The following is a 25,040-nucleotide window of genomic DNA, read 5'->3' as shown; positions in this document are numbered from 1 at the left end:
CAGGTTATCAGATTCAACCCCTGCATTTCACAGCCAACCAACGCTCCCACCAAGACCAGCCATAACCAATAAACACCTTCATCCCACACCACTGACGATCCACAGCACAACCATGCTCCAAAAACCACCACAAACATGAAGCCCAGACCGCAGCCCGCAGATCTGATAATGAAGCCAGCGTATCCGATATCGTCATCTCGTGCCGAAAGTGGAGTCTCCAAGCCCCGGCTGCACACGCTGATTGAAAGATTCCTGAAGAAACAGCCCCCCCTCACCCACGCTCTGCCCCCCATCGCCTCCCAAAATGACTCGCTTAATGTCAAAAGAGAAACGTCCTTCGGCTGTCAACGGTGCTAGCTCCGAGGTAGTCTGATGCCGCTGCCCACCAGCCGGAATTCAAACCAGGCGTCTGGGTCGTATTTAACCCGCCTGCATCCCGGCCCTGTATATCTGCCCTGCATTTTCAGACAGCTACGCTCGTTATCTCGCAACCCACCGCGACAATGGCCGCGCCCGTCCGCCGCCTCCAACAGACCCTCTCGCATCTGCGATCCCCCCAACTCACACAACTGTCGATCGTCTATGGCCCGACAGAGCCGGAATTGCTGGACGTCACGCTCGGCGAGCTCCTGACGCTGCAGAGCCTGCAGTATGGCGACTACGAGTGTCTGGTGTTCCCTTGGACCGGGGCGCGCTGGACATACGCCGATCTGAACGATGAGGCGGACCGCGTTGCGCGCGGGATGCTGGCGATGGGGATTCAGAAGGGGGACCGTATCGGTATTATGGCTGGAAATTGCGAGCAGTATATTTCGATTTTCTTTGCGGCGGCGCGGGTTGGTGCGATTCTGGTCGTGCTGAATAACACGTATACGCCGAGTGAGCTTTATTATGCGCTTGATCATACGGGTATGCTTTACTTCAATTGAGATGAGGCCTTGGAAATAGAGGAGTGGATGCTAATAATGAGGCTAGACTGCCGACTCCTCTTCCTGACCCCCCGCATCAACAAGCACTCCCTCGAGGAGGTCCTCACCAAGCTCGGACCCCATCCCAAGGCCGCTGGCACGTCCAAAGCCCTCGAAGAAATCGTCGTTATCCGTGGCACATACAAGGACTTCACGACCTACGCGCAGGTCATCGAGCGCGGCACCCCACTGCCCGCCAACGCCCTCCCCGAGCGCGAGACCCAGCTGCAGCCCGAAGACGTCTGCAACCTGCAGTTCACGTCCGGGTCAACAGGCAACCCCAAGGCCGCGATGTTGACGCACCAGTACGCCCACCTCCCAACTAGCCCATTCCATTTCCATCTCCCGCTAACATCGCACACAGCAACCTGGTCAACAACTCCCGCTTCATCGGCGATCGCATGAACCTCACCTCCTTCGACATCCTCTGCTGCCCGCCCCCGCTATTCCACTGTTTCGGACTGGTACTAGGCATGCTAGCCGTCGTAACCCACGGGTCCAAAATAATCTTCCCAGCCGAGACCTTCGACCCCCTCGCAACACTGTACGCCATCTCCGACGAAAAGTGCACAGCGCTCCACGGCGTCCCCACAATGTTCGAGGCGATCCTGTCCTTCGATAAACCTGCTAACTTCGACTGCTCGAATCTTCGCACGGGGATTATCGCCGGCGCGCCGGTGCCCCGCCCGCTCATGAAACGCCTCTTCGAGGAGCTGAATATGAGGCAGTATACTAGTAGCTATGGTACACGCCCCAAAAACCCGTCAACCCATCCCATCTAACAAGAATGCTTGCCAGGCCTAACCGAAGCATCCCCAACCTGCTTCAACGCCCTCACAACCGACAGCATCGAGACGCGGCTCCGCACAGTCGGAAAAGTGATGCCGCACGCCAAAGCAAAGATCATCGACAGCAGTGGCGCCATCGTCCCCGTCGGCACGCGCGGCGAGCTCTGCATGGCTGGATACCAGCTGACAAAAGGGTACTGGAATAACGCCGCCAAAACGGCCGAGACGCTTGTCACCGATGAGCACGGGACAGTGTGGCTGAAGACGGGCGACGAGGCGGTCTTTGATAAAGATGGGTACTGTAGTATCACGGGGCGGTTCAAGGATATCATCATCAGAGGTACGTATCCCTTTCTGTAACACAAATCGCTTCGCGATCTAGGGAATGCTGGCTAATGTGTTTGAAATGTGTAGGCGGCGAAAACATCTACCCCCTCGAAATCGAAGAGCGGCTGTCCGCACACCCATCCATCGCACTGTCAAGCGTAATCGGGATCCCAGATCCAAAGTACGGCGAAGTCGTGGGCGCATTCATACAACTCGTCGACGGGGCTTCTCGGCCCTCAGATCAGGAATTGGTGTCGTGGACGCGCGAGACGCTGGGGCGGCACAAGGCGCCGCAGCATGTGTTTGTGTTTGGGGAGGAGGGGGTTGAGTCTACAGTTCCTGTTACGGGGAGTGGGAAGGTGCGCAAGGTTGAATTGCGGGAGATCGCGAGGGGGGTTTTGGAGCGTCGAAGTCAGCAGGGTCAGGCACCTGCTACGGCGTAGATTGGGAGACTGGTGGAGGGGGAATGTACATAGATTGTTTACATAGCGATTTTGCTTTTTGGTTTATACCCGGCTTATAGAAAAGTTTTCTCTACCTATATCCCTTTATACTCTATACCATAGCTCTATCGCAGGGAATGGCGACGGTGACATTGAGTTTTCTCCCCTCCTTTTGTTCCTCGGGAAAAGCAAAAATCCCTCGTTATCAATCAGATTATCTCCCCATTATCTAATCTGATGTGGATCGGCGCCGGAAATTTACGCCCGTAAAGCCGCGGTACAGCCACTTAGCGCATTGCAGTGGGGGTGCTCTCGCAGAGAACCTCCGGTGTCGGAGCTGCCGATGGATGTGGGCCGGGCTGTTTTTGTTTGGGTGGGGGCATCGGGTGGAAAATTAGAGACGTTGCAGTGCATGACATGGCATGATGGACGGGTCTGAGTCTGACTTTGCATGCAGGGCAGACTACTGCAGTTGCTGGCAGAGAGGTTGGGAAGATTCCACTTGGCAGGCTATGTTCTATTTTGACATGCACTTCGATCTGGTCAGCATCGAGTGGACTAGCCAACAAAGCACAAAGAGCGCTGGTAATTCTATGGTGCATTAGCAGTAAACAGCTACAGCTACAGCTTTAACGCCCGATACGGATCCCTCTCCAGACTCTCCACCCCATCAAAGCGAAACGGAGAGATATGGAAAAATTTCTCCCGGCTGCACTTCACCAGCGCTGAGCGTTTGTGCGGGAGATCAATCAGCTTCTCGAGGCTAAACCCCGTCGCATGATCGTACGCGAGAACCGTTAGGTTCGTGAACTCGGGCTCGCCAACGATATAGCGTGTCCTCGGCTCATCCAGGAACATGTAGTGCATGATGCTGCACCACCAGACGATGACGCGGTGCTGGCCGCGGAAGCGCACGTCGCCGACGAGCGAGTGCCGGCCGCGGTCGAAGTCGTCGGTGGCGTAGTGGGCGCCGATGCTGTTTTCCTGCAACTGTTAAAATGGAATGGATGGGTGGCGTGGTCAAGGCATACCTTGGCCCAATAGATCTGGTGGTAGGAGAAGAAGGTGTTGTTGAATTTCGCGAGGACGGCGATCTGGTGCGGGTCTTCTTCGAGTTTCCGGAGGTACTCCCTGTGTTGGGAAAGTGTGCCTGTTTCGTTCCAGCCTTTTGCGACGCGGGGGTCGTTCTGCCATGTGTGGAAGAGGCGCAGGTGTTCGTCGTCCCGGTAGTCCAAGGCCCATAGTGAGAAGAACTCGTCGAGCTGGGGTATATACCGGCTGTACATCTTCGATCCGGGCGTCGGTTTCCTCGGCCGTATGGGATGCAGAGCATGGACGCGCACGCCAAACGACTCAGTCGTCAACGTATGCTGCACCGGATGGACAGGAAACGCCGTCAACGGGCGACGAAGGTCGCTATAGATATCCGGGTCACACACCCACACCGGCCTTGATCCAAACGGCGACCCAGCGCCCTGCCAGAACGTGCTGCGGTAGATAACCAGCTCATCGGGGGTACTCGCAGTGCGAGGAATCGGTACTCCCATCGGCGCAGAAGGGGCAGGATTCCCAGTCGCCAGCCCAACAGCCTGCAGCTCTTTCGCCAGCAGTTCCTTTCCTTCCCCGGACAGCACCGCGCGGAAGATCTCAAACTCAGTCCGCAGCGTCAGGAGCGCATAGAGCACGTTCCAGATCTGCGCGACGGTCGGCGGCTCTCTCCCTTCCCAGCTCCAGTATGTCACGGGACTTCGCTGCGCGCGTGCCCATGCCGAGTTGTTCCCTTCGTGTGGTGTTGTGAATGGATCGGGCTCGCGGAAGTCGGTGAAGTGGAGGGAGTCGCGGTGGAGGGGCTCGGGGGGTGGGAGGCCGTCGTCTACGCGCGGGGAGCGTCGGAGTTGGAGCTTGCGCGTTCCGTGCTGGACGGAGACGACTTGCAGTCGGTAGGTGGTTTTGTATGGCTCGGGGAGTCGGATCAAGGGGAGTTTGTCGGGGGAGGCCATGGCGGGGTTGTCGAGACGCGTTCCAGGTTTGTTGTGATGGATAGGACCGAGGTGGTCGAAACGTTGTCTGCTCACATCATTGAGGTATGCTTAAAGCTCAGTAGAAGATAGTTAGGGATGGCCCACTCGGCAGCGCATTGTTTTCTCTGGCATGATGCGCGGGGAAGAGCTGACGAGCTGTTGAAAGAGATTGTCACGACAGCCGTAACTTTACCGCCATGGCTGAAATACAGAAACCATACAAATCCCGGCTATCGCGCACTATTCCCGTTCCAGCAATGATCAGCAACCACACCAGACCTTGATTTCAAACTTTTCAGCGGCCGACGCGCTTTCTCTCGTAAAAGAAACTGACGTGCATCCCACGAAGCTCCACTACAGCTGCCAGCAGAAGCCTCCATGCGAACCTAACTCGACAAGGCATGCAAGTCCGAACGGCGGTCTGAGTCGCCGGCAAGATCCAACAGCATTGCAAGACTGGTTAGGACGCCTCACTTTGGCTTCAGCCGTTCAACGGTATGTGGCGGTGTGCTTGAGATGGAACCCTGGGCGCTCTTCGGGTATCGATATAAGCCTTTCCCGTCTCTATAGACTCCATACTGACTCGCTTCTAGATATGGCGCGAAAAGCAGGATCTTCCCTCACCGATCGATCGATCGATCTCTTGGCCTGTGTTACCTGCGATGTTCGGACCGCGCATTTCGGCGTTGACGGTTTGTCGCACAATCGACTAAGCTCACTTCTAGGATCGCCGAGGCATACGAGGATATGGCAGACGACCAGGGTTGTTATACGGGCACTACTTCGAATTTGATACTACGAGACTGCACTGCATCTCTCGAAGGCTCCTAGTTGTCTGCCTTGCGAGATCTTCTTGATGATACCGTATATAAGGATGATTGACCCGTGGAGGCTCGGTTGCTTCTTTCGCCCCAAAGGCCGGATTCAATGGTAGTTTGCGAGAAGACATCCCAGCGCCCGGCCTACATTACGATATGCAGCAGGCCGTTCCGATGCAAGATGGGATGATCTGCGTGGGGGAGATGATGCACCATGCACCGCAGGCTGCAGGATGCGACAGGGGCTTGTAATTACTATTGCAGACGTCGTGATTCGCTCACTTGGCTTGAAGAACGAGATATTCTGGTCTAGGTTACTAGGAGTACGGCGAACTGGGGCGGAGGAGAAGTTGAAGAGGCCTACAGCGTTTGATCGCGTCTTTGGTGCCGACGCGTTGTTGCTCGGACAGGGCATTGCATTCCTCTCCTTCTCCCTAAGGGTCCACTTGGAAAGAGAGTTGGAGGAGGTGACTACGAGGATATCAGAGCCTAGCAGCAAAAAGAACTGCGGACCAGGTTTGCGCTGTGATTATCGCCCATCCGCCCTTTGCTTTTTGAGGCAAACATTCAGACACCTTTCAGATTTGATCCTTGTTCCAGAGCTTCTTACCTGCAGCACTTTCGCCAGGTTGATTCCTCCCTCAAACTGTATACGACACCTCCCATTATTCAGGCACCTTGATGTGCTCCTCGGCTTTACCTTCCCAGGGTACCCTCGCTTCCACACAGAGATTGGTAGATGGAGTCTCATCAACACCGCATTGATGCACTGGCTATTGCTCAAGGGCAGCTCAGATCATGAACTCCAATGGAACGACGCCCAAGATCGCAACATGTCAACACCCACGGCGTTGAGGTAGCGTGCCCATATACTCACCACCAGAGTACTTCATTCCCAAAGATAGAACAATGAGATTGATTTGATCTCTTGAGGCCTCGCCACCGACACGGCGCCCACGTCAAAATCAAGTTTCTTCGTCAGCACCTCTGCTGCCTGCTTCGAGAATCTATCCAAAAACCGCATCGTTTCTACTGTCTTCATATCTCAAAACTTGAAACTTGGTAACAGGCAGGCAGAGATTACGTGGTTACCCAATTTGTCATCAATGGCGCATTTGGTCTCCAAGATGGTTGCATCCGGTGCGGGGTACGCGGGGTATAAGTTGACCACACCCTCAAGTCACTTTCTCTCATCGTTATTTGTGAGAAGAACAACAACATGTCTGAGTCAAAGCCTGAGATGATTTATCGCCGCCTGGGCAATTCCGGCCTTCACGTGTCGGTCATCAGTCTGGGAGGATGGATTACGTGAGTTTCTACCTTGCTCATTACAATTGAGCTTATCTAACTTGCCTAGGTTCGGTGGTGATGTCGCTGAAGGTACCTTCTTCATCGAAATGATGATTTACTATTCCGATGCCCGTGGAGATAGTAGCTGATTATCGGAGTTAGAGGGCACTGAAGCCTGCATGCGACAAGCCTACGACCTCGGCATCAACTTCTTCGACACAGCAGAGGGGTACGGACACTAGCTCACCAAGACCTATATATATACCCACTAACAAATCTCCCTCCCCAGCTACGCCGGCGGCAAATCCGAAATTGTGATGGGCAACGTGATCAAAAAGGCTGGGTGGAAGCGAAATGACCTCGTCATTAGCACCAAGGTTCGTATCTTCACCATATTTCACCCCATTTATCACTTCACTTATTGAATCTAATAGGTGAACTTCGGCCGCGCCCACGGCTCTATCCCCGTAAACAACATCGGACTCTCCCGCAAACACATAATCGAAGGAACCAAGGCCTCCCTGGAACGCCTCCAACTCGACTACGTGGACATCATCTACGCGCACCGCCCCGACAGACTAACGCCCATGGAAGAGACCGTGCGCGCCTTCAACTTCGTCATCGAAAAGGGCTGGGCATTCTACTGGGGAACATCCGAATGGTCCGCCGACGAGATCAGCGAGGCCGCAGGCATCGCGAACAGACTCGGTCTCATCGCCCCAATCGTCGAGCAGCCGCTGTACAACATGCTCGATCGCGAGAAGGTCGAGGGGCAGTTTGCGCGGCTTTATGAGCGGGTGGGGTTGGGGTTGACCACCTTCAGTCCGCTTAAGGGCGGTCGCCTGAGTGGGAAGTATAATGATGCGCTTGAGAAGCCGCCGGCGGGGAGTCGGTTCGCCGAGAGCAACGATGTTTATTCGAAGGGGATCCGCGAGAAGTGGGCGGCTGAGGAGGGGGTTATTCGGCAGTTGAAGGGGGTTAAGGTACATCCACTAGTCCCTAATTTCGGGTGATTGGGTATGGTTGGATGGTTGGTAACTGGCTGACGATTACTGGCACAGGCCTTCGCCGATAAACTCAACGTTAAGCAGTCGCATCTCGCTCTGGCGTGGTGCATCAAGAACGAGAACGTCAGCTCGATTATTACTGGCGCTTCGAAGCCCGAGCAGATTGTTGATAATGTTGAGAGTCTTAAGGTTCTGCCCCTGCTTACGCCCGAGGTTATGGCGGAAATTGATGAGGCGCTGGGGAATAAGCCTGCTGTTGCGCCTGCGAGGTTTGGATGATGGATGTATGCTTCGCTTGAATGGCCTGCAGATTGATTGGATCATGGGAACCATGATGGATTCTAGAAGCTAGAAAGATAAGATTCATGAGTATCAAATATCTGACCGGATAATCGAAATCAAAGACTTAGAAGCTATTAGTTGCCTCAAACCCACACTCGCTGCACCGCACCCTTCCGCCTCCACCTCCACTTCCCTCCCTAACCCCCCTCGCGAACTTCCCACAAACAATACATACAATCCGAAGCTCCCCCTTAATCACAAACATCGCGCCGCGACCATACCTTGCCTCCCCTCCGCCCCTTGGCTTAACCCCACACTCCACACAAAAGCGCTTGCCTGCATCAGCCCCTCGGCGCCCGCGTCCAGATGATAACATCCGCACCGCAAATTCCTCTCCGTCACGGAGACGCAGGCAGTACCGACAGGCATAGAGATTCTTCGATACAGCGAAATCGCTATTCTCGGCGTCCAGGAGTTGGACGTGTGTGAGTGGGTCGAGGAGGGCGTAGAAGTAGCGGCATGTGAGCCGCAGGAGAATTGTTGAGGGGAAGGAGAGGTGCGCGCGGATATGGAGGTGGAGCTCCGGTGGAAGAGTGAAGATTGTAGTTGTGGCTGGCATAATATGATGCAGGTGATGGGTATAGTAAAGTAGTGTTTGGTATGTGATGGACTTGATGATGATGGCCGGAGAGAATAGGTACGAGGCACGATAGAACTGAACCGAGCTGGCTGCTTTGAGGAGTTGAGGAGTTTGGATGTTTTGGACTAAGACTGAGCGGGACATTAGGGGAACAGAAACCGGTCGTAAGGGCACTGCCATGCAGATGTCCATGTTTTTGTCTTATGTTCCTGACATCCTTGCTTGTGAGTGCGCCTGCCTCGTGGGAACCATACCTACCTAAGTCTCCTACGGTAGGTACGTAGGTAGGTATGGATGCTAAGCTCACCGGTGACATCATCAACATGGGGTAGCCAGGGCAATCAGCTGACCCAGTACTATACATATATCCCGCGATTCCTCGAACTATATGTTTTATTATAGTTTTGAGAGGATCCTATGGCTGACTGAAGGATGCACTGCTTCGCTGATATATTCACTCTGCTGGATGTCGTGGAGATATCTATAAATCTATAAATGGTGAACTCGAAGACCATATGCAGCCCTAAAGCGACACCAATTTCTCGAGGTAATGAAACTTTATTTCGAGATCCACGTATCTTAGAACATTGGGACATGGCCTGCGGCAAAAGATTTGCCTGTATGTGTATGTCATCCGGATAAAGCTACGGTCTGGGGTTAGGGTTCTACTTCGATGATATCCATGGTACCATACCGCCTTAGCAGCATGAATAGACTCCCTGCACTCTATCAATACTAGAGGCATTGAGACGGTGGCCTAGAACAACTTTAGAGGTTCCGAAATTGACACTGCATGCAGGTTGAGATTTTAGGGTGCTGTTTCCCACCAAAATTTGTGGACCAGCTTCTAGCCCTAAGTACATGCCCGCTCATGATCATACAGCCATACAGGTAGCCTACCCCGAATACTGTACGCAAGTCCTGTTCGAACAAGGACACCATCTGCATCTCACGGAAACCCAAAGCCCAAATCCCATACCAAAACGAAATCCGCCCATCCTGCATATGGTACTATTTAGATACATACAACCTTGGAAAATTCAATCGGCAACATCAACCCCAAACACAAAAACATTCCGGCCATAAACGCGATACGTCACACTCAACACACTAAGCCTGCGCACTTTCTCCCCGGGCTGCATATTGACCAAAACCCCTCGATTGATCCTATCACATTGACGCGGGCGAACATACACAACGACATCCTCGGCCTCGAGCACGACTTTGGCATCCTGACTCATCAACTCACCCTTTACTAGGGCGTGCTTTACCTCAGATGTTAGGGCGAAGAGGCACGTGTTGTCTAGCCGGATGGGGATGACGGCAGGGCCAAAAGAGGGGGTGTGGGAGAGGAGTGTGCCTGTTAGCGGGAGGGTGATTGTACAGGTATCAGATTCGGACATATCTGGAGGGGATATGATGGGGGTGATGCGAGTGGGTTATGGGGGTTGTGCTGTGATATACTTGAAGAGACAAGATGATACAACTTTTGGGATAGGAGGATAAAAATGAGGCTGTGGGGAGAGAGCTGGAATATGCAAAAAGGTTCTCGAGATGGATAACGGTATCGTACCTAGAGGATGCGTTGTATGGGGGAGGTGAGCAGCAACGAGAGCGAAATAGCGAACGTAGAGTGTTCAGAGAGGAAGATGGAAATGGAAAAAGGAATCTGGGAGCTGGAGAAGAACCCAGATAGCATGGAAGATCTGGGTGTTTGTTATCTTCATCTTTATGCATATACAAAGACATCTTGATGCGCGGCTCTTTATGCTTGGTTGTCAACTTTTCCTACCACACATCTCAGCCTGAAAACATCCTAAGGATGAAAAACAGAATAAAGAACGCAACGTCGATCCAGAGACAAATCAAAGATCCATATTCTGGATCTCATTGTTTTGTGGTTTTAAATGTGCAAGAGTAGAGAAACAGGTGAACAAAGCCAACCTGTCTCAGCGACACTTGATTGAGACGGTGGTTGAAACTCTGCTTATTCTTCCTAACAATCAAGTCTATCTTAGGGCTTCTTTTGTGCAGCAATAAAACTGACAATAAAGACCAAGAGGCATTCTCAGTGCCAAAAACACAACGACACAATGGCACAATGAGTCGTTCGCAATCAAAGAAAACGACACAGGGATTGTAGGGTATAAAACACCCCATTGCCAACCCTCACAGACCCGAGTGCAAGTACGAAGACAGTGTACCATCTCATCCACGCTCATCTCGCCTCATAGTGCTACCCTAACCACCTGCACCGTCAGAGCCCTACCTATCAAGGTACCATACCAACCCTCCAATCCAACAACCCCAAAATCAACAACAGTAGCAACCATGCCCCGCACCCCCTCCCCCCCAGACCACTCGGTCCTACCCACCTGGAACCCCTGCCGCGCCCACTGCCGGCGCCCAATGCCGGCGCCCAACAACGCACGAAACCCGCCTCGTAATCGCCGACCTCTGGACCGTCCCGTCGCACTACCCAGCACACGCACAACGCAACATCGTACACGCACAAGAAGACGTGCGCGAGGTGGCCGCCGACGCCGCCGACGCCGCCATCTGGGCCGCACAGGAAGGGTTCGAGCCCGAAGACGAAGACGAGGACGGGATCGATGCGGATGTGCGCTACGCACTGTTCGAGCTGATTATGGTGCAGCGGCATTACGCGCGTACACTCGGACGCACGGCCGATGGGGGCTATGATCGACCTTCTGCGTTTATCGCGCGGAGTGGAGTGTTTATGACCCCTGAGACGCCGGTGAGGGAGTTTGACAGCGGTTGTTATGATATAGTTGTTGCGGTTAAGAGAGAGCCTGCAAGGGAGATTGTGCCGCAGTGGTTCGTTTTCCTGGTTGATTTGCATGGTCTGAACCCGACGACTGCGAAGTGTCGGAGTTATACGGTTCGTCCTGCGGGGACACGCCGGTGGGAGAGGGTTGTTGAGGATGATGACAACGTCGACGATAATAATCGGTTCGCCGGGTACGCTGTGCTTGAGAAGTTGCCGAAGGATAAGTGGGATGAGTTTGAGGCGCTTTTTAATGGTCTTGAGCTTGGGCCGAATAATTTCTTCATTGCGCGGTTGTTTGCTAAGATTCTTGAGGCGGGGATTGCGAGGGATCTCGAGAGGGCGAAGCTTGAGGGGCTTGTACGGAGTTCCAATCACTCGGATGTGGAGTTTGAGGGCACCCGCACGAATAGACGTGCCAATGGGTATCTGGAGTGCGATCTGAGGCTCTTTGAGGTGTTTGGTGAGGATGCGCTTACTGTGACGCGGAGGCAGCGCAGGAGTGCACGGCCGGAGAGGGGGGAGGATGAGGACCGTAGTCAGCGGGGGAGGTCGGCCAGTCCTGAAAGGGAATCGGCTTAGGCTTACCTACCTAGGTAGTAGTACTATTACATCATGCTGTCTGTCGTTACGTGATATAGCCCTAATTTTTCATTTTCTTGGTTGGATCTGTATCCGCTAGGTGTATCACAATCAACCATAATTTAGGTACGCATGCAACTTTGTTAATATATGAGCAAGAATCAATTGCACTTAGATCAAGAGATTATCCCTTGAAGATAATATAATATAAGATGTCCCAGGGTCTTGACCAGGCTAGTCGGAGGAACGAGCCTGCCCTACACGGCCTTTCAACCCTTAGAATAAACCAAGGATATAAGAATGTAAACGAGGACTCGTTGTTAAAACAAGTTAAACGGGAAATCACATACGTACCAGGCAAAAGTTGGCTTACGACAATCTGTAGACGAAACAGCCGCCCTCGTTAAAAGATCCCCATCCCCATCCCCATTCATAGCCATGAGAGCCCCTTACTCAAACCTGCAAAAGTAAGCACAGCCCCCATTTAACAAGCGCAAAGAACACATACCAATTCGCCCAATGCTCCTCCCAGTACACCAGACGGCCGAACTTCCCGCCGCAGCCTGAGCAGTGCACTCCATGGCTGGGACTATTCCCCTTGGGCCCGTTGGCGAGGACATCGAGCATGAATGCTGTTGAGTGGACACCCTGCGCCATGGCGGTGGAGACCAGGTCGTCGAGGCCAGAGGGCTTGCTGCAGGTGCGGCAGACTTCGCGGCCGGCTTGCATGTAGGTGCGTTTTGCGGTTATCTTGCTGACTGTGGAATGCAGCGGTTGTTAGATTGGAAGGTAAGGGAGTAGAAATAGTACTAATGTGGATGGATGGAAGGGAAACATACCCGGGCACCCCAAGAGCGAGGCAATGTGCGCGCGCTCGGGGTCGGTTATGTGCCAGATGTAGTAGGCGCCGTGGGCGGCCTCGGCGCGCTCGGAGATGGGGAGGGTGCAGGGGCCCTCCGGCACCGAGGTGAAAGGTTTACGGGGGTGGGGGGTGACCATGATGAGATAGGTTGGTGGATGGGGTGTTTGGGATAGTGGAAAACTCTAATTATTCGATAGATACAAGACTCGGGAGTATGGCGCCTAGGTGGTGATGAAGAATGAAGGGACTTAGGGATCTATATAGTCCACAGGCAGATCCCCTCCCTGGCCTACAGAGTTGGCGTAAGGTATACCAAACCCGAAGTCCGAGCTCTAGGTAGGGGTGTGATTCCGTGAACGTTGGGTAACATGCCGAAAAGCAAAGCTTACCTACCCCATGACCGCATGACGGCGACAAAGCGAGTCAGACGGGACAGGCTTGCTAATGAACTTTCAGGAACAACAGGCCGTATCTTGTTCTGGTCGAGCAACAAGAGTTTTCACCCCACCTACCATACCATACCCACCAGTCACCACAGCTGGGACCAATTTCCTCGATATCCCGGGCCGATCTCAGGGCTCTTTCTTGCGGGATTGCGAATGGAAGTGGACCACGTCAGAAATGGATGTGCCTTTTGCATCAGTTGCCAGAGTCGTGCATGGCGCCCGGGCATTCGAGGATGGCATGATTGGTTATGAACCTTGGAATGTACACGACACGACAACAGGAATAGACAGCAACCCCGTCGGATTGGACGGATATGGCCTGCACGGTCCTGACTGGTAGAGAGTCAAAAGTCTGAAAAGTCTAATGCCATCTCCCTGGTTCATGTCTAGGTGATTGACCCCTGTTGCTTGGGGACCAGGTTCTCGGATCTAAGCTTACAGGAGTGCTCCAGCTATGAGGTCCACCTACCCTCCCGACTCTACAAGCGAGAAAAGGAGCTTAGGAGTAGAGCAAATACCACCCCTGAGACTAAGGTTGAGTTGAATCGTGACGGCCAAGGTATTTGATAGGTGAGATGCCCGTTAGGCACCCGAGGCATTGCGTGTTGTATTGAATTAGTGTTATGAGGGTGTTAGGTGCACCTTCACCCACCACCCCCCCGTCTCAAGGTAGTATTGACGTATCTTGTTCGTGAGGTCTGGGAGGCTGACAAGGGTGCCTGGTCCTGCAGAACCTTCAAGTTTGACGCACAGATAATTCCATTCAATGTCTCTCTTTCGGCGAGTATCGTCGCACTGCTTAAGCTTCCACATGCAGCTAGCTACCTTATAGTAAGAGCAATGCCGGTGAGATTCCTACAAATCGGCTTTTGTAATAATATGGTACCTACAGGTGGGAATGTTCTGTTTCTCGCCCGTAGTCATTCGATTATAGACTATGGTAATCAGGGTGGTGTCATACCTGCCTAGGTACTCGAATCCCGACAACCTGTCATTTCTCATACACCAAAGTGAGCTATGAGAAAGTGTGTATCATATGTATCATTATTGGTCTCCTACTTCTGCTCTTCGTATTGATACACCTGATACGCTTGCTCAATGGTATCCCCCTTCGCCGCAACAGCCCTGCACGTCAGAAACAGTCCGTCACCAATCTTCTCAACCGCCCAGATCTAGCCCTAGTCAGCATACACCTCCACTAACACCCACAACAACTTTGGTCTTCTAGGATCCATATAGCTCACCTGCTCAGCAGTCCACCCCCCACCCTCACAAACAATAAAATCCTGCACAAACGACTTCTCCTCATCTCCATCCCCAACCTGACCAGCAGGCACAGGAATAGAAACAGCAGCAGTAAGATACGTCTCAACCTCCGCCTTCTTGGCTGTATTCGTCTCAACCTGCAAAACAGGCTTGACTTTCTCTCCCTCGACAACACCCCTCACAAACCGACTGCGCACTTTAATTGCCGCGCCCGAGACGGCGTCAACGTGCTCGTGCTCGCTCCAGTCCAGCAAGCGGGTTTGTTCGACGCCGGGAAAAATCCCGCGCAGACCTTGTTGCATCATGAGCGAATTGCTGTTGGTGTCGTACGTGGTTTTTAGTGTGATTGTGCCTGATGTTACGGCTTTGCGGCGGAGCCAACCGATTCCTTGCTAAAAGACGTTAGTTGGGGTGGACTGAAAAGGGGGGGAGGGGAAGGGCGTACGAGTTTGAGGGCGCCATCGATGTTCTTTGATTTTGACTTGTCCTGTTGAGCTATTAGACCGAACACTTTATTTTGAGTAGTCCCGAGGGGACTTACGATAGCCCAGTCGCCTGTTAAGTTGCGGATGCTGAGGTCTGAAGGTGCCATTGTGTAGGTATGTACCGTATGTGTATATAAAGAAGTGACTTGTGGGAGATTTGAGGGAGATTTGAGAGAGATAGAGAGATGTGAGTAGATTTCTTATGACTAAGGATTAATATGATGGTAAAATACCACCAGAGTGCCAGATGTGGTGGTTTTATACCCTCCACTGATCGCCGCCGCCCGGCACATGAGCGCACTGCCGAGGCTGGGCGTCGAGAGTCATCCTGAAACAAGAGTCGATATGCCGAATTTTTGAAGCAACCCTGGATTGTTTCAAGGGTCGTGATGATGATCACAGGTCATCTGGGCTGTCACTTGCAAATCCGAATTGTTTCATCTGGTGGCCTCAATGTTATTAGTGGTGAGATCTGGTTTTGCTTGAAATTAGGGTTATCGACACGGGCGCTGCAGGGTCTGGAATCGAGTTCCCCGTAGGGAGATCGCTCAATTTTGGCTCGGTAAACGACTTCCCCGGTCCGATATTCGAAGTAAACAAAAACGATAGATCTCTAGTAGCCATTTGATTGATGTGATGAATCATAGGTAAAGTTTCAATCCTAATATTGTTTCACGCTATCGCATCTGAGGCTGCTATCGCTAACCCTCCTCACCACCTCGGTATCCTCGCATCAAACCTAGGCTCAAACCGCCTCATATACGACGTATCATCCCTCTTCCGAATCCCACACTCAAGGTACAGCTTATGCAACTTCTGCAGTTTCTCCCGATCAAGCTCAATCCCCAACCCCGGTGCACTCGGCACCTCAACCCCCCCATCAACCCACTTCAGCGCCCCCTTAACAACCACATCTTCGTCGCGTCTCTTCCACGGCCAATGCGTATCACACGCATAATCCAGATTCCGCGTCGCAGCCGCCAAATGCGTCATGGCCGCAAGACTAATCCCCAGGTGGCTGTTACTGTGCATGGAGAGTCTCATCCCCCAGATGCCGCAGATGGATGCGAGTATTTGGGATTTCCGCAGGCCGCCCCAGAAGTGGTGGTCCGATAGGATGACGCCGACGGCATTCTGTAATATCGATGGAGGGAGGTGGTCAAAGGCTACGACGGCCATGTTTGTAGCCAGTGGCATGGTGGCTTTCTTAGCGACGGACGCCATCCCGCTGATTTCGGGGGCGGGATCTTCAAGGTACTCGATTATGCCTGCTAGTTCCTTCGCGACCCATTTTGAGGTCTCCACTGTCCAGGCGGCGTTTGGGTCGAGGCGCAGTGGGATGGAGGGGAATGCGGCGTGGAGAGCCTTTATCGCGGCGACTTCTTGCTCCGGTGGGAAGACGCCGCCTTTGAGTTTTATGGCTTTGAAGCCGTAGTCGGTTATCATTTTTTGCGCTTGAGCGACGAGTTGTGAAGGTGTTAGGGCTTCGCCGTATTCGTCTGCGCCTTCGCTGTCTGCCAATCCGGGGTGGTTTGCCCATTTGTAAAAGAGGTACGCGGAGTACTGCACGTTATCGCGAACTCGCCCGCCGAGGAGCTCGCTAACTGGGACACCGGCTAGTTTCCCCTGGATATCGAGGCAGGCGACTTCAAACGGCGAGAAGACTTTATCGGCGACTGAGGCAGTGGTCACCATTCCCGCCATGCCGTCGCCGCCGGTAGATTTGTCGTCTGTCAAACTGTCGACGCATATCTGATAGATGGCGTTCGTTTCGTAGATTGAGAGCGATGAAGATTTTATGACTTCTGCTGCTCGAGCCAAGCGCTCCAGGTGCGCTGAGTCCCCGTAGGACTCGCCGAGGCCGTAGGTGCTTTCTGTAATTACTTCGATTATACTTCGCAGGGCGAAGGGCTCGTGCACGCCGACGCTGTTGAGGAGGGGTGGGTCGTGGAATGCGACGGGGGTGATGATGATGTCTTTGATTGTTGACATGGCGGCTGTACCCTACCTACCTAAGATGCAGGTGCTTAGCTTGCTCTAGAAGATCAAGCTACTGACAAACAACGGACACGTATATACCGCACCTCGGAGAATTCTCCGGATATCCAGAGCAAACAATGCCCAAAAATGCGGGGAAGCTGGAGACACCCCCGGATAAGTAATGTCATGCACATTTTCCGACCGATCTGCACGGACGGATGGTGTTCCCGTGTCGGCTGGACTGCTCATTGGTTGCTTATCCGTTGCCAACATGCCATGGCCTGGGGTAGTGCTTGGCTGTGGAGGGAGAGCGTCAATCCGGGGTAGCTGTCAGACGAGATGGGGAGGGGTATATCTGGCCCCGCCCCGTTGATCATTCTCACCTTGGCCAGTTTCTTCTCCGTAAAGGATAGAGATAGAAGAAAGCCGCCATGGCAGAAAAGGACATCGAGAAACCCTCTCACATCGAGAGCCCGATTACCGAGATCGGAACCTTTAGGGTTGTCGGTCTGAGTCCCGAAGATGCGGATTTTTACACCAACTACCCAGAAGAGAAGAGGAAGAAGGTTTTCCGCAAGGTAACCAGACCATCTTCCCAGTACGTGAACTTGTTAACTAGCGTGGGAAGGTCGACATCCGCCTGGTCCCCATGCTCGCCCTCCTCTACCTCTGCGCTCACATCGACCGCGCAAACATCGGCAACGCCAAAATCGAAGGCATGGTCTCGGACCTCAACATGTCCGGCGTGCAGTACAACACTGTGCTCTCCATCTTCTTCATCCCCTACGTCCTCCTCGAAGTCCCCTCGAACGTCCTCCTGAAAAAGTTCAAGCGCCCCTCAACCTACCTCGGCATCCTCGTCGTCGGCTGGGGCGTGATCATGACCTGCACGGGGCTGGTGAAGAACTACGGCGCTCTCATGGCCGTCCGTGTGCTGCTTGGTATCTTCGAAGCAGGGTTCTTCCCCGGCGCGATATATCTCTGCTCGTACTGGTACATGCCGAAAGACCTCGCGCTGCGGATTTCTTACTTCTACTGCGCGAGTGCGCTGAGCGGGGCGTTCTCTGGTCTTCTTGCGGCGGCGATTGCGGAGATGGATGGGATAGGCGGGTACGAGGGGTGGAGGTGGATTTTCATCCTGGAGGGATTAGCGACAGTTATCCTTGGTGTTGCATGCTTCTTCTTCCTGATCGATACGCCTGCCCTTTCGACGCGGTGGCTCGAGCCCGACGAGATCCAGTACCTCGAGCTCTCGATGTTCATTAAACAGGGTGGCCGCGCGGAGGATGACCGCAAGTTCAAGTGGAGGGATCTGATGATGGTGCTGACCAACTGGAGGGTGTATATGCAGGCTTGGTTTTTGTTTGCGCAGAGTGCGCTTTCTTATGGTATGCCCCCTATACCTATTTACCAGTGAGCCCTGATTAACAGCATATCCAGGAATCAAGTTTACCCTGCCGACGATAACAGAGAGTATGGGCTTCTCGCGCACAAACGCCCAGCTCACCAGCGCACCCCCGTACGTCGCCGCCGCCATCTCCGCGATCTGCTTCGCGAGACTATCCGACCACTTCTACTGGCGCATGCCGTTCGTCGTGATCCCCATGCTCATAATCATCATCGCCTACTCCGTCATAATTTCCTTAAAAGGCGAGCTAGCATCCAACAAAGGCGTCGCCTACTTCTCCGTTGTGCTGGCCGTAATCGGCATCTACCCAATCCAAGCCGCCGCCGCCTCCTGGAACGCAAATAACATCGCCCCCGCAAGCAGACGGGCCATCGGGATCGCGCTCATGAACTGCGTCGGCAATGTCGGCGGGATCCTGGGGAGTTTCATGTATCTGGAAAGAGAGAAGCCGAAGTATTATACGGGATTTGGGATTAGTCTTGCGCTTGGGGTGACGGGGGTATTTATGGCGGGGTTGCTTGAGTGGAGTTATATACTTGCTAATAAAAGGAAAGCCAGGGAAGAGGGGGATGCGAGGAGTAGGTATACGGAGGAGGAGCTGTTTGATCTCGGGGATCGGAGTCCGTTGTTTAAGCATGTTTTGTAAGGTACTAATAAGGGTTGTTGATTGTGATGGTAGGGCAGGGTAGGGGGACGATGAGGAATGGCGTCAGGTGAGCAATGGAAAGACACTGGCAGGACAGGATGTTGGTTAGCAAGTTGGTAGAAAGGCATGAATTATGACTTCCATGTACCTTGATCCATTGCTCTTCCTCGGGGGCCTCGGGATGGTAATCCATGATCGGCGATGCGAGAGGCGGGCTCAGCTTGTCGGTATGTCCGCTGAGGCGTCAAGTACCAAGTTATAAATATAGATTGGCCAAGAAGGCCAGAAGATTGGTGGAGCATGGCTGGTTAGGTAGGAGGATTTGGGGAATGGAATTCGGGGGCTGAGTTTGGCTATGAAAGGGCCATGATATTGTTGTTGCTGGTACTATTGCCAATTCACAGCATAGAGCCAGAGATGCAGAAACCTCAACCAACGGAATCAAATATACGTACATTGCGGCTGAACGGCTGGGCATGTGGGGGAGTTTTGGTTCTTAACCTCTCTAGGTAAATCCTGTGCTTGGCCTGGGAACACGGCTCATTTTGGTACTATTTCCGGGCCCTGGGCCCACTACCATAATTTAATAAGAGCTCTTGCTAGACAGGACAGGAAGGAAAGGTTGCCGTGGAGTTGTCAACTTACTCCTTTCCATAGAGATGGTAGGATTTCAGGCCGCCAGCCCACTGCATGCCTCAGTGGCACCACGTTGGATAGATCCCAACTCATTGAATCAAGGCGCGGTGTTCTTGAGGTGGAGTTGAGCTGAGTGCTGCACAGCCCTCATAGTAGTATAGGTAGTATAGAATATGGTAGGTATCCAAAGTCGGCGACGCCGCTTTGTTTTCCATTAAGTTTGCCATTCTTCTATATAAGCCGGACGAGAAAACCGACGGTGTCCAAGGAACACGTCTCCTTCTCTATGATACCATACTCTTCCACTATTGCACTCCCATCTCTCTACCTCAACCGTCGCAATGAGCTGGACGCAAGTATCCCCTACCCGCTGGGAGACCCCACTCCGTGGCATGGAGGACTATTTCGCCTTCACTGGCAATGCGCCAGCGACAATTGGCGACAACCGGTACCATTATATGATCACCTCCAAGTTCAAGGTCGATATTGACTTACCGGACGTGGAAGCCGCGCTGAAGCAAGCATGGATCAGGCTTCGGTTTGAACACCCCCAGCTTGCCGCCTCGACCGAGGATGGGAAGAAGGTCTACGAGACGCCAGACGACACTGCACTGCAGACCTGGGCCGACTCGACATTGCTTGTCTCTTCCGCAGCAAACGCAGACGAGCTGCTCTCGACGGCTGCTCCCGTCAAGCAAATCACGTTATACTACGTTCCTCGATCCAGCGAGCTCGTCCTGCGGTGCCACCACCATATCAACGACGGCATCGGCTCGCTGCAGGCTATGGATCTCCTGTTCAAATGGCTGACGGAACCCCCTACGCATCTCGAGCTCGCCTGGGGCTCGGAACACATCCGGCTACCGGCCCCGCTGGAAGAATCCCTCGGCAGTCCACCTACGCTCACGCAGCAACAAACTGAGCAAGCCGCAGCACGACTAATGGCCTACCTCAACCAATTGCCCGCCATCGGTCCCGTCTGCAAGGCTGGGAAAGTGGCCCCCGGCCAGCCCAAGACAATGGAAGCCACCTTCTCCCCGGAGTTCACTGCGGCGATCATCAAGGCAAGCAAGGCGCAAGGCATCACCGTGACTGCGGCAGTCCATGCCGCATACGCCCTAATGCTCCAGCGGCACGCGGACCCGGAATCAGAGCAGTCTCGGTACACGGCTATCACGGCGCACAACATGCGGCGGTACCTTGCCCAGAACCGCGACCGAGACCATGCTGCTGCTGCTGCTGTGTCTCTCTACTACGCGTGCCAATTCATCAGCCTCCCGCTTCCGGCGCCTTATTCTGAGCTCGCGCAGGCCCTTGATGCCCACTATAAAGCCTCTATCGACGCCGACGTACTCCGCGTCCATGATGCGTTCACACGCACCCTGGCCGCCGCTGTGCGCACGCCCGAGTACCAGAATGCGCCTATCCCTGCCGATGCAACGGTGAGCAGCCTAGGTATTCTTGAACGGTACCTGCAGCCAGAGTATGGCAGCGCAGGCACAGTGAGGGTCAGGGACTTTCGAATGGGATGCGAGATTATACTTGGAATGACCACGCTGCATTGTTGGACTTTCCGGGACCAGATGCATTTGGTCTATAGCTTTAACGATGCTTATGAGGAGCCAGTCCATGTGAGGGCTTATTTGGATGAGATGGAGAGGATTTTGAGAGAGGAGCTGGTGGGGTCGAGAGACACTTAGGGTTCTGCATGGTGAGCCTGTCTCTGCCATACGGTAGCTTGGCTCAATTCTCTACGGGGCAGGCCCTGTGCATGGTATCGCATAGTAGTGGGAGGGAACTACCCCTGGATCTGTCCAAGTACATAGTCGTGGAATGAAATGTGGTCTATCCTTCCAGTTGAATTGTATGTGCTTCTTAGTCGGCTATGTGCCTTTCAGTCCATACAGCTTTATCCTGCCTTTGAGCTTATTCTAGGCCAGTCCCGTGGTTTCGATTGGTGGAAATAATACAACATGACGATCAACAAGCGCACCCGCAATGCAGAAGCTTTAGTCCCAGCATATCACAGAATCCCCGCGGCCTCTTGCCTTACTTGCCCCATCCCTAGAAGCAGGCGCCCTCAACCAAAGCCTCCGGATTCAACTCCAGCGGATCCGAGTAGAGCTTATACACGGACTCGGGAATGCCCTCGAATACTTCCGCCCAGCGGGCAGCGGTGTTATTCCCCTCCTCGACCAGGTGGATCCAAATACACTTCATCCACTCGGGGCCGTACTGGCGGTACCTAAAGGCCGAATTCCTGACCGTTAGCACATCTCCACAAACACGTTCGATATATATGGTAGGGGCTATGCTATGGCTGGGTAGTCACTCACGCATAAGCATACACCTCCGGATCAAAGCCACTCGAGTCTCCAACGCCCAAATACATTTTACCGGGGTACCAGGTATGAATATCATCGATCCTGCTTGCCTTGTACGCGAGGCTTGTGCCTTCTTCCAGGAACGCCAGGAGGCCCTCGACGCCCGTGTAGGTGAGGTTCTTCATCAGGATGGGGCCCGTCGAGGCGCTAAACTGTGTGTGGATGAAATCGTGCAGCATGCCGTACAACTGCCACGGGGAGCCGGTGAGATAGATCCAGGCAGGGTTGAGGAGGTCGGAGAGGGCGGAGTACAAGGCTGGCATCCCGGCGACGGGGCGCGCCTCTTCAATTAGGGTCGCTTTGATGGCGTTGAGGCTGCTGCCGGTGATCTTGATGGTGTCGTCGATGTCTGGAGGGGTGGTAAGCAGGTAAGGTTAATGAAGGGGGCTTTTTGGGCATGGAAAGTCCAGGTTTAATATGGGGTAGTCGTAGTCACTGGGCGAAATCGATCTATCGCGTAGGGTACGTACCTGAAATGACACCCCAACCCCTCTTGCCGGATTTATAGATGGTATTCGTGAAAGATCTGCTATCCCCGCGCCGTAGCACAGCCCGCCCTGTTGCTGTCTCCGCCCGGTCACAAGCCCCCAAGCTGCCCAATCCCTCCGCCATTCCAGCATCGTCCGCGCCCGAGTCGGTAGCATTGGATGATTTTACGGTCTCGCCAATGCTCAGGGTCTTGTTGCAGCCGCCTACTTCGACCTGCACAGTCCTGTGGCCAATCGGCGTGGTTGCGAAGTACTTCGCGCGAGAACGCAGGATGTCCTGCGCTGTTGCGTTGACCTCCACGCCGCTTGATTCGAGGAACGCGTTGAAGACGTCGACGACCTCATCCAGCGCTCCGCTTGTGTTCGTGTACGAGTAGGCTTGGACGGCCGACAGGTACTGCACGGGGCATGTGTGAGTCTGGTAGGCCGGGGCGTCGAAGAGAAGAACGCTTTCGTTTCTTGCTAGGTCCAACCCTAAGCCCGCAGAGACCGAAGGGGTAGTAGCCGAAGCAATTGCAATGCTCGCAAGAACGCTGCACGCCACGAGCATGCCGGGCATGTAAGGAGGCATTTTGGTTGAGTCTGGAGATTAGCAAACAAGAATTGAGGAAAGCAAAGTCAAGGTCCGGAGAGAGAAGAGAACTAGGCGAGGACCGACAATTTGAGAGGAGTTATCTCGGCGGATGAAGGTTTGAAGATTGCAACTACTATCTAAAAATACCGACAGAGATCCATGTCTATCCGAAATGCTGACTATGGTAACTATGGTACCTAAGGCTAACGGCAGTGGGGCGAGGAGTATACGCTTTGACAAGTCAAATTGACCTGGGGCACGGAAAGATAGTACGGTACGGTACTCTTCAACGTTCACTAAACCAAGAAAGGGTATATCTCCAGACCCAAGATGAATGGAGGTGCCGAAGAGTATCCACCTTCTCCACAATCTCAGCCGCACTGTGCTTCAAGCGGCTCCCAAGGATCACCACAATCCTTCGCACGAATTTGGCTACTATGGTAGTCTAATAATGGGCGTCAATTCAGCCGTGACTTGACAACCAAAGATCAAGGATGCTCCGTGCCAAAAGAAATTATCATTGGGTTGCTTGTACTCCATAGGACACGGCAAGTACAAAAAATATTTTGGCCAATTGACACTAACATCAGCAGAGCTTACCGGCACTCAGGGGCCAAGAATGTCTCTAAAAGTCGAGAAAAGAGACTTTCAAGATTCAGGTCCTGGACTCGGAGCATCTTCTTATCTATCAGATCCAGACGTAGCTATGGTACATGACACTTTTATGGAGTGGAGGTAGGACGGTAGGTATGTTGTTTATGTCACGTCATTTCGTGCCTGCCGTTTGGGCTTCATAAGGCTTCATACCTTGACTCCCGCCAGAACTCACCGTCAATTCATCTCAGCATAAATCTTCGCCTTGTTTTATATCGATTCATCGCCTTCATTTCCTTGTTCTCTGGAGTGTATCCAGAAGCACCGACTATTCCTCCCCAATTCTATCATTGTGAAAAGGATTGACGGTAACACGTCAGAGGGCCAGGCTGGATGCGTGCCCCAATGGAGTATTCAGCTGATGACGTCGAACCTTCCTCCATTATCTGTGTTCCCTCACTTAGTTTGACAAATGACCATCGTCAAGGCAATGCGTCGAGGACATCAATTCAACCGGCCTCGTCAGGAGAAGCGCATCTGCAAAATCACGAACGCGATTTACTTCGCTACCGCCGCACCGGAACCGCGCTAACTCCGAAACAATTGTACTGCAGAAAGCGATGGAAGACATTTTAGTAAAGGAACAACCCGACAACAAAACAAATGGAACCGCGAATGGTCATCTCGGCCTCAAATGCGGCGGAGACCTATGCAAAGGCTTTCTCATCCTGCTGCTAGGATCTATCCACCTGGAAAAAGCTAATGGGAAATGTCACAGCCTCCGCTGCCGAGAAGACGCGATAAGAAATTGCGAACAACAGACCGATATCTAAGCGACAATTTAGGATCAAATTGCTGGCCTATGGTCTGACTCTGGCTCCCGTCATCGGAGTTGATGGACATGGCATGTCTCTCTGGCCAATCGATGCATTCCGGTTTATCAACCGAGGGTCGGCTGGCTGGGCATGCGGGGACCGCTATTTAATTAAACTACGCCGGAGCGACCGATTTGGACTCCATCTCCTCGCCCTCCTGTCTTTGAACAATCGTGCTAAATCAATGACGGAAAACAACTGCCCAACCGAGGCTCCAAGGCCAAACAGAAGGACGAGGTCCAGGACCAGGTGCTGGACGTGTCGAGAGGCGGGCTACAAATGTGACGAGCTGATGCCGCAATGTGCACGGTGTGTCAGGTTGCGCATCCATTGCAAGGGGTACGGGCAAAGACTCAAGTGGCGACCGCAAGAATGAAGGAAACCACGCCGGCCAAACGACAATAAAAACCATTCTCGACAGAATCCCCAGCACTTGCTATCA

The 25,040-nt window shown here is 53.2% G+C and overlaps 13 protein-coding genes across 13 annotated transcripts; 6 read left to right on the top strand and 7 right to left on the bottom strand.

Annotated features, from left to right (window-relative positions):
- Positions 1–503: 503 nt before the first annotated feature.
- Positions 504–2,526, top strand: sidI (putative long-chain-fatty-acid-CoA ligase; the record flags this gene model as incomplete). The annotated part of the gene is made up of 5 exons (XM_073728460.1): positions 504–909; positions 976–1,273; positions 1,333–1,712; positions 1,767–2,096; positions 2,171–2,526. 5 exons carry the CDS (start codon positions 504–506, stop codon positions 2,524–2,526), a joined length of 1,770 nt encoding a protein of 589 aa, XP_073585842.1.
- A 519-nt stretch (positions 2,527–3,045) lies between these two features.
- On the bottom strand, positions 3,046–4,892 carry BDW74DRAFT_148590 (GNAT family N-acetyltransferase). Its single transcript, XM_073723740.1, has 2 exons — positions 3,558–4,892; positions 3,046–3,510 (listed from the first exon to the last, which is right to left on the bottom strand). The coding sequence occupies exons 1-2, from the start codon at positions 4,524–4,526 to the stop codon at positions 3,148–3,150; spliced, it is 1,332 nt and encodes a 443-aa protein (XP_073585841.1). The 5' UTR covers positions 4,527–4,892; the 3' UTR covers positions 3,046–3,147.
- Positions 4,893–5,469: 577 nt separating this feature from the next.
- Positions 5,470–6,272, top strand: BDW74DRAFT_121131 (uncharacterized protein). The gene has a single exon (XM_073722017.1). The coding sequence runs from the start codon at positions 5,599–5,601 to the stop codon at positions 6,223–6,225; it is 627 nt and encodes a 208-aa protein (XP_073585840.1). The 5' UTR covers positions 5,470–5,598; the 3' UTR covers positions 6,226–6,272.
- Position 6,273: 1 nt separating this feature from the next.
- On the top strand, positions 6,274–8,055 carry BDW74DRAFT_121132 (putative voltage-gated K+ channel beta subunit (KCNAB)). The gene is made up of 6 exons (XM_073722018.1): positions 6,274–6,673; positions 6,723–6,745; positions 6,818–6,884; positions 6,945–7,032; positions 7,090–7,638; positions 7,717–8,055. Exons 1-6 carry the CDS (start codon positions 6,585–6,587, stop codon positions 7,939–7,941), a joined length of 1,041 nt encoding a protein of 346 aa, XP_073585839.1. The 5' UTR covers positions 6,274–6,584; the 3' UTR covers positions 7,942–8,055.
- Positions 8,056–8,068: 13 nt separating this feature from the next.
- Positions 8,069–8,776, bottom strand: BDW74DRAFT_175898 (F-box domain protein; the record flags this gene model as incomplete). The annotated part of the gene is made up of 1 exon (XM_073728459.1): positions 8,069–8,776. One exon carries the CDS (start codon positions 8,774–8,776, stop codon positions 8,069–8,071), a length of 708 nt encoding a protein of 235 aa, XP_073585838.1.
- Positions 8,777–9,624: 848 nt separating this feature from the next.
- Positions 9,625–9,987, bottom strand: BDW74DRAFT_175897 (uncharacterized protein; the record flags this gene model as incomplete). The annotated part of the gene is made up of 1 exon (XM_073728458.1): positions 9,625–9,987. One exon carries the CDS (start codon positions 9,985–9,987, stop codon positions 9,625–9,627), a length of 363 nt encoding a protein of 120 aa, XP_073585837.1.
- Positions 9,988–10,233: 246 nt separating this feature from the next.
- On the top strand, positions 10,234–11,954 carry BDW74DRAFT_175896 (uncharacterized protein; the record flags this gene model as incomplete). Its single annotated transcript, XM_073728457.1, has 2 exons — positions 10,234–10,296; positions 10,911–11,954. 2 exons carry the CDS (start codon positions 10,234–10,236, stop codon positions 11,952–11,954), a joined length of 1,107 nt encoding a protein of 368 aa, XP_073585836.1.
- A 449-nt stretch (positions 11,955–12,403) lies between these two features.
- BDW74DRAFT_175895 (uncharacterized protein) lies at positions 12,404–12,953 on the bottom strand (the record flags this gene model as incomplete). The annotated part of the gene is made up of 3 exons (XM_073728456.1): positions 12,404–12,413; positions 12,463–12,712; positions 12,794–12,953. 3 exons carry the CDS (start codon positions 12,951–12,953, stop codon positions 12,404–12,406), a joined length of 420 nt encoding a protein of 139 aa, XP_073585835.1.
- Positions 12,954–14,317: 1,364 nt separating this feature from the next.
- Positions 14,318–15,165, bottom strand: BDW74DRAFT_189671 (uncharacterized protein; the record flags this gene model as incomplete). The annotated part of the gene is made up of 4 exons (XM_073732033.1): positions 15,070–15,165; positions 14,974–15,015; positions 14,507–14,920; positions 14,318–14,434 (listed from the first exon to the last, which is right to left on the bottom strand). Exons 1-4 carry the CDS (start codon positions 15,118–15,120, stop codon positions 14,318–14,320), a joined length of 624 nt encoding a protein of 207 aa, XP_073585834.1. The 5' UTR covers positions 15,121–15,165.
- A 559-nt stretch (positions 15,166–15,724) lies between these two features.
- On the bottom strand, positions 15,725–17,005 carry BDW74DRAFT_189670 (glucarate dehydratase family protein; the record flags this gene model as incomplete). The annotated part of the gene is made up of 1 exon (XM_073732032.1): positions 15,725–17,005. The coding sequence occupies one exon, from the start codon at positions 17,003–17,005 to the stop codon at positions 15,725–15,727; it is 1,281 nt and encodes a 426-aa protein (XP_073585833.1).
- Positions 17,006–17,424: 419 nt separating this feature from the next.
- On the top strand, positions 17,425–19,047 carry BDW74DRAFT_189669 (uncharacterized protein; the record flags this gene model as incomplete). Its single annotated transcript, XM_073732031.1, has 3 exons — positions 17,425–17,571; positions 17,613–18,381; positions 18,434–19,047. 3 exons carry the CDS (start codon positions 17,425–17,427, stop codon positions 19,045–19,047), a joined length of 1,530 nt encoding a protein of 509 aa, XP_073585832.1.
- A 977-nt stretch (positions 19,048–20,024) lies between these two features.
- Positions 20,025–21,383, top strand: BDW74DRAFT_175891 (uncharacterized protein; the record flags this gene model as incomplete). Its single annotated transcript, XM_073728455.1, has 1 exon — positions 20,025–21,383. One exon carries the CDS (start codon positions 20,025–20,027, stop codon positions 21,381–21,383), a length of 1,359 nt encoding a protein of 452 aa, XP_073585831.1.
- A 364-nt stretch (positions 21,384–21,747) lies between these two features.
- On the bottom strand, positions 21,748–23,126 carry BDW74DRAFT_175890 (phosphatidate phosphatase App1 family protein; the record flags this gene model as incomplete). Its single annotated transcript, XM_073728454.1, has 3 exons — positions 21,748–21,928; positions 22,020–22,416; positions 22,538–23,126. The coding sequence occupies 3 exons, from the start codon at positions 23,124–23,126 to the stop codon at positions 21,748–21,750; spliced, it is 1,167 nt and encodes a 388-aa protein (XP_073585830.1).
- Positions 23,127–25,040: the final 1,914 nt, after the last annotated feature.

Source organism: Aspergillus multicolor (assembly GCF_047715735.1).
Source record: "Aspergillus multicolor strain CBS 133.54 unplaced genomic scaffold BDW74scaffold_6, whole genome shotgun sequence".
Classification (NCBI taxonomy): Eukaryota; Fungi; Ascomycota; class Eurotiomycetes; order Eurotiales; family Aspergillaceae; genus Aspergillus; species Aspergillus multicolor.
This window is presented reverse-complemented; position numbering and strand designations above follow the sequence as displayed.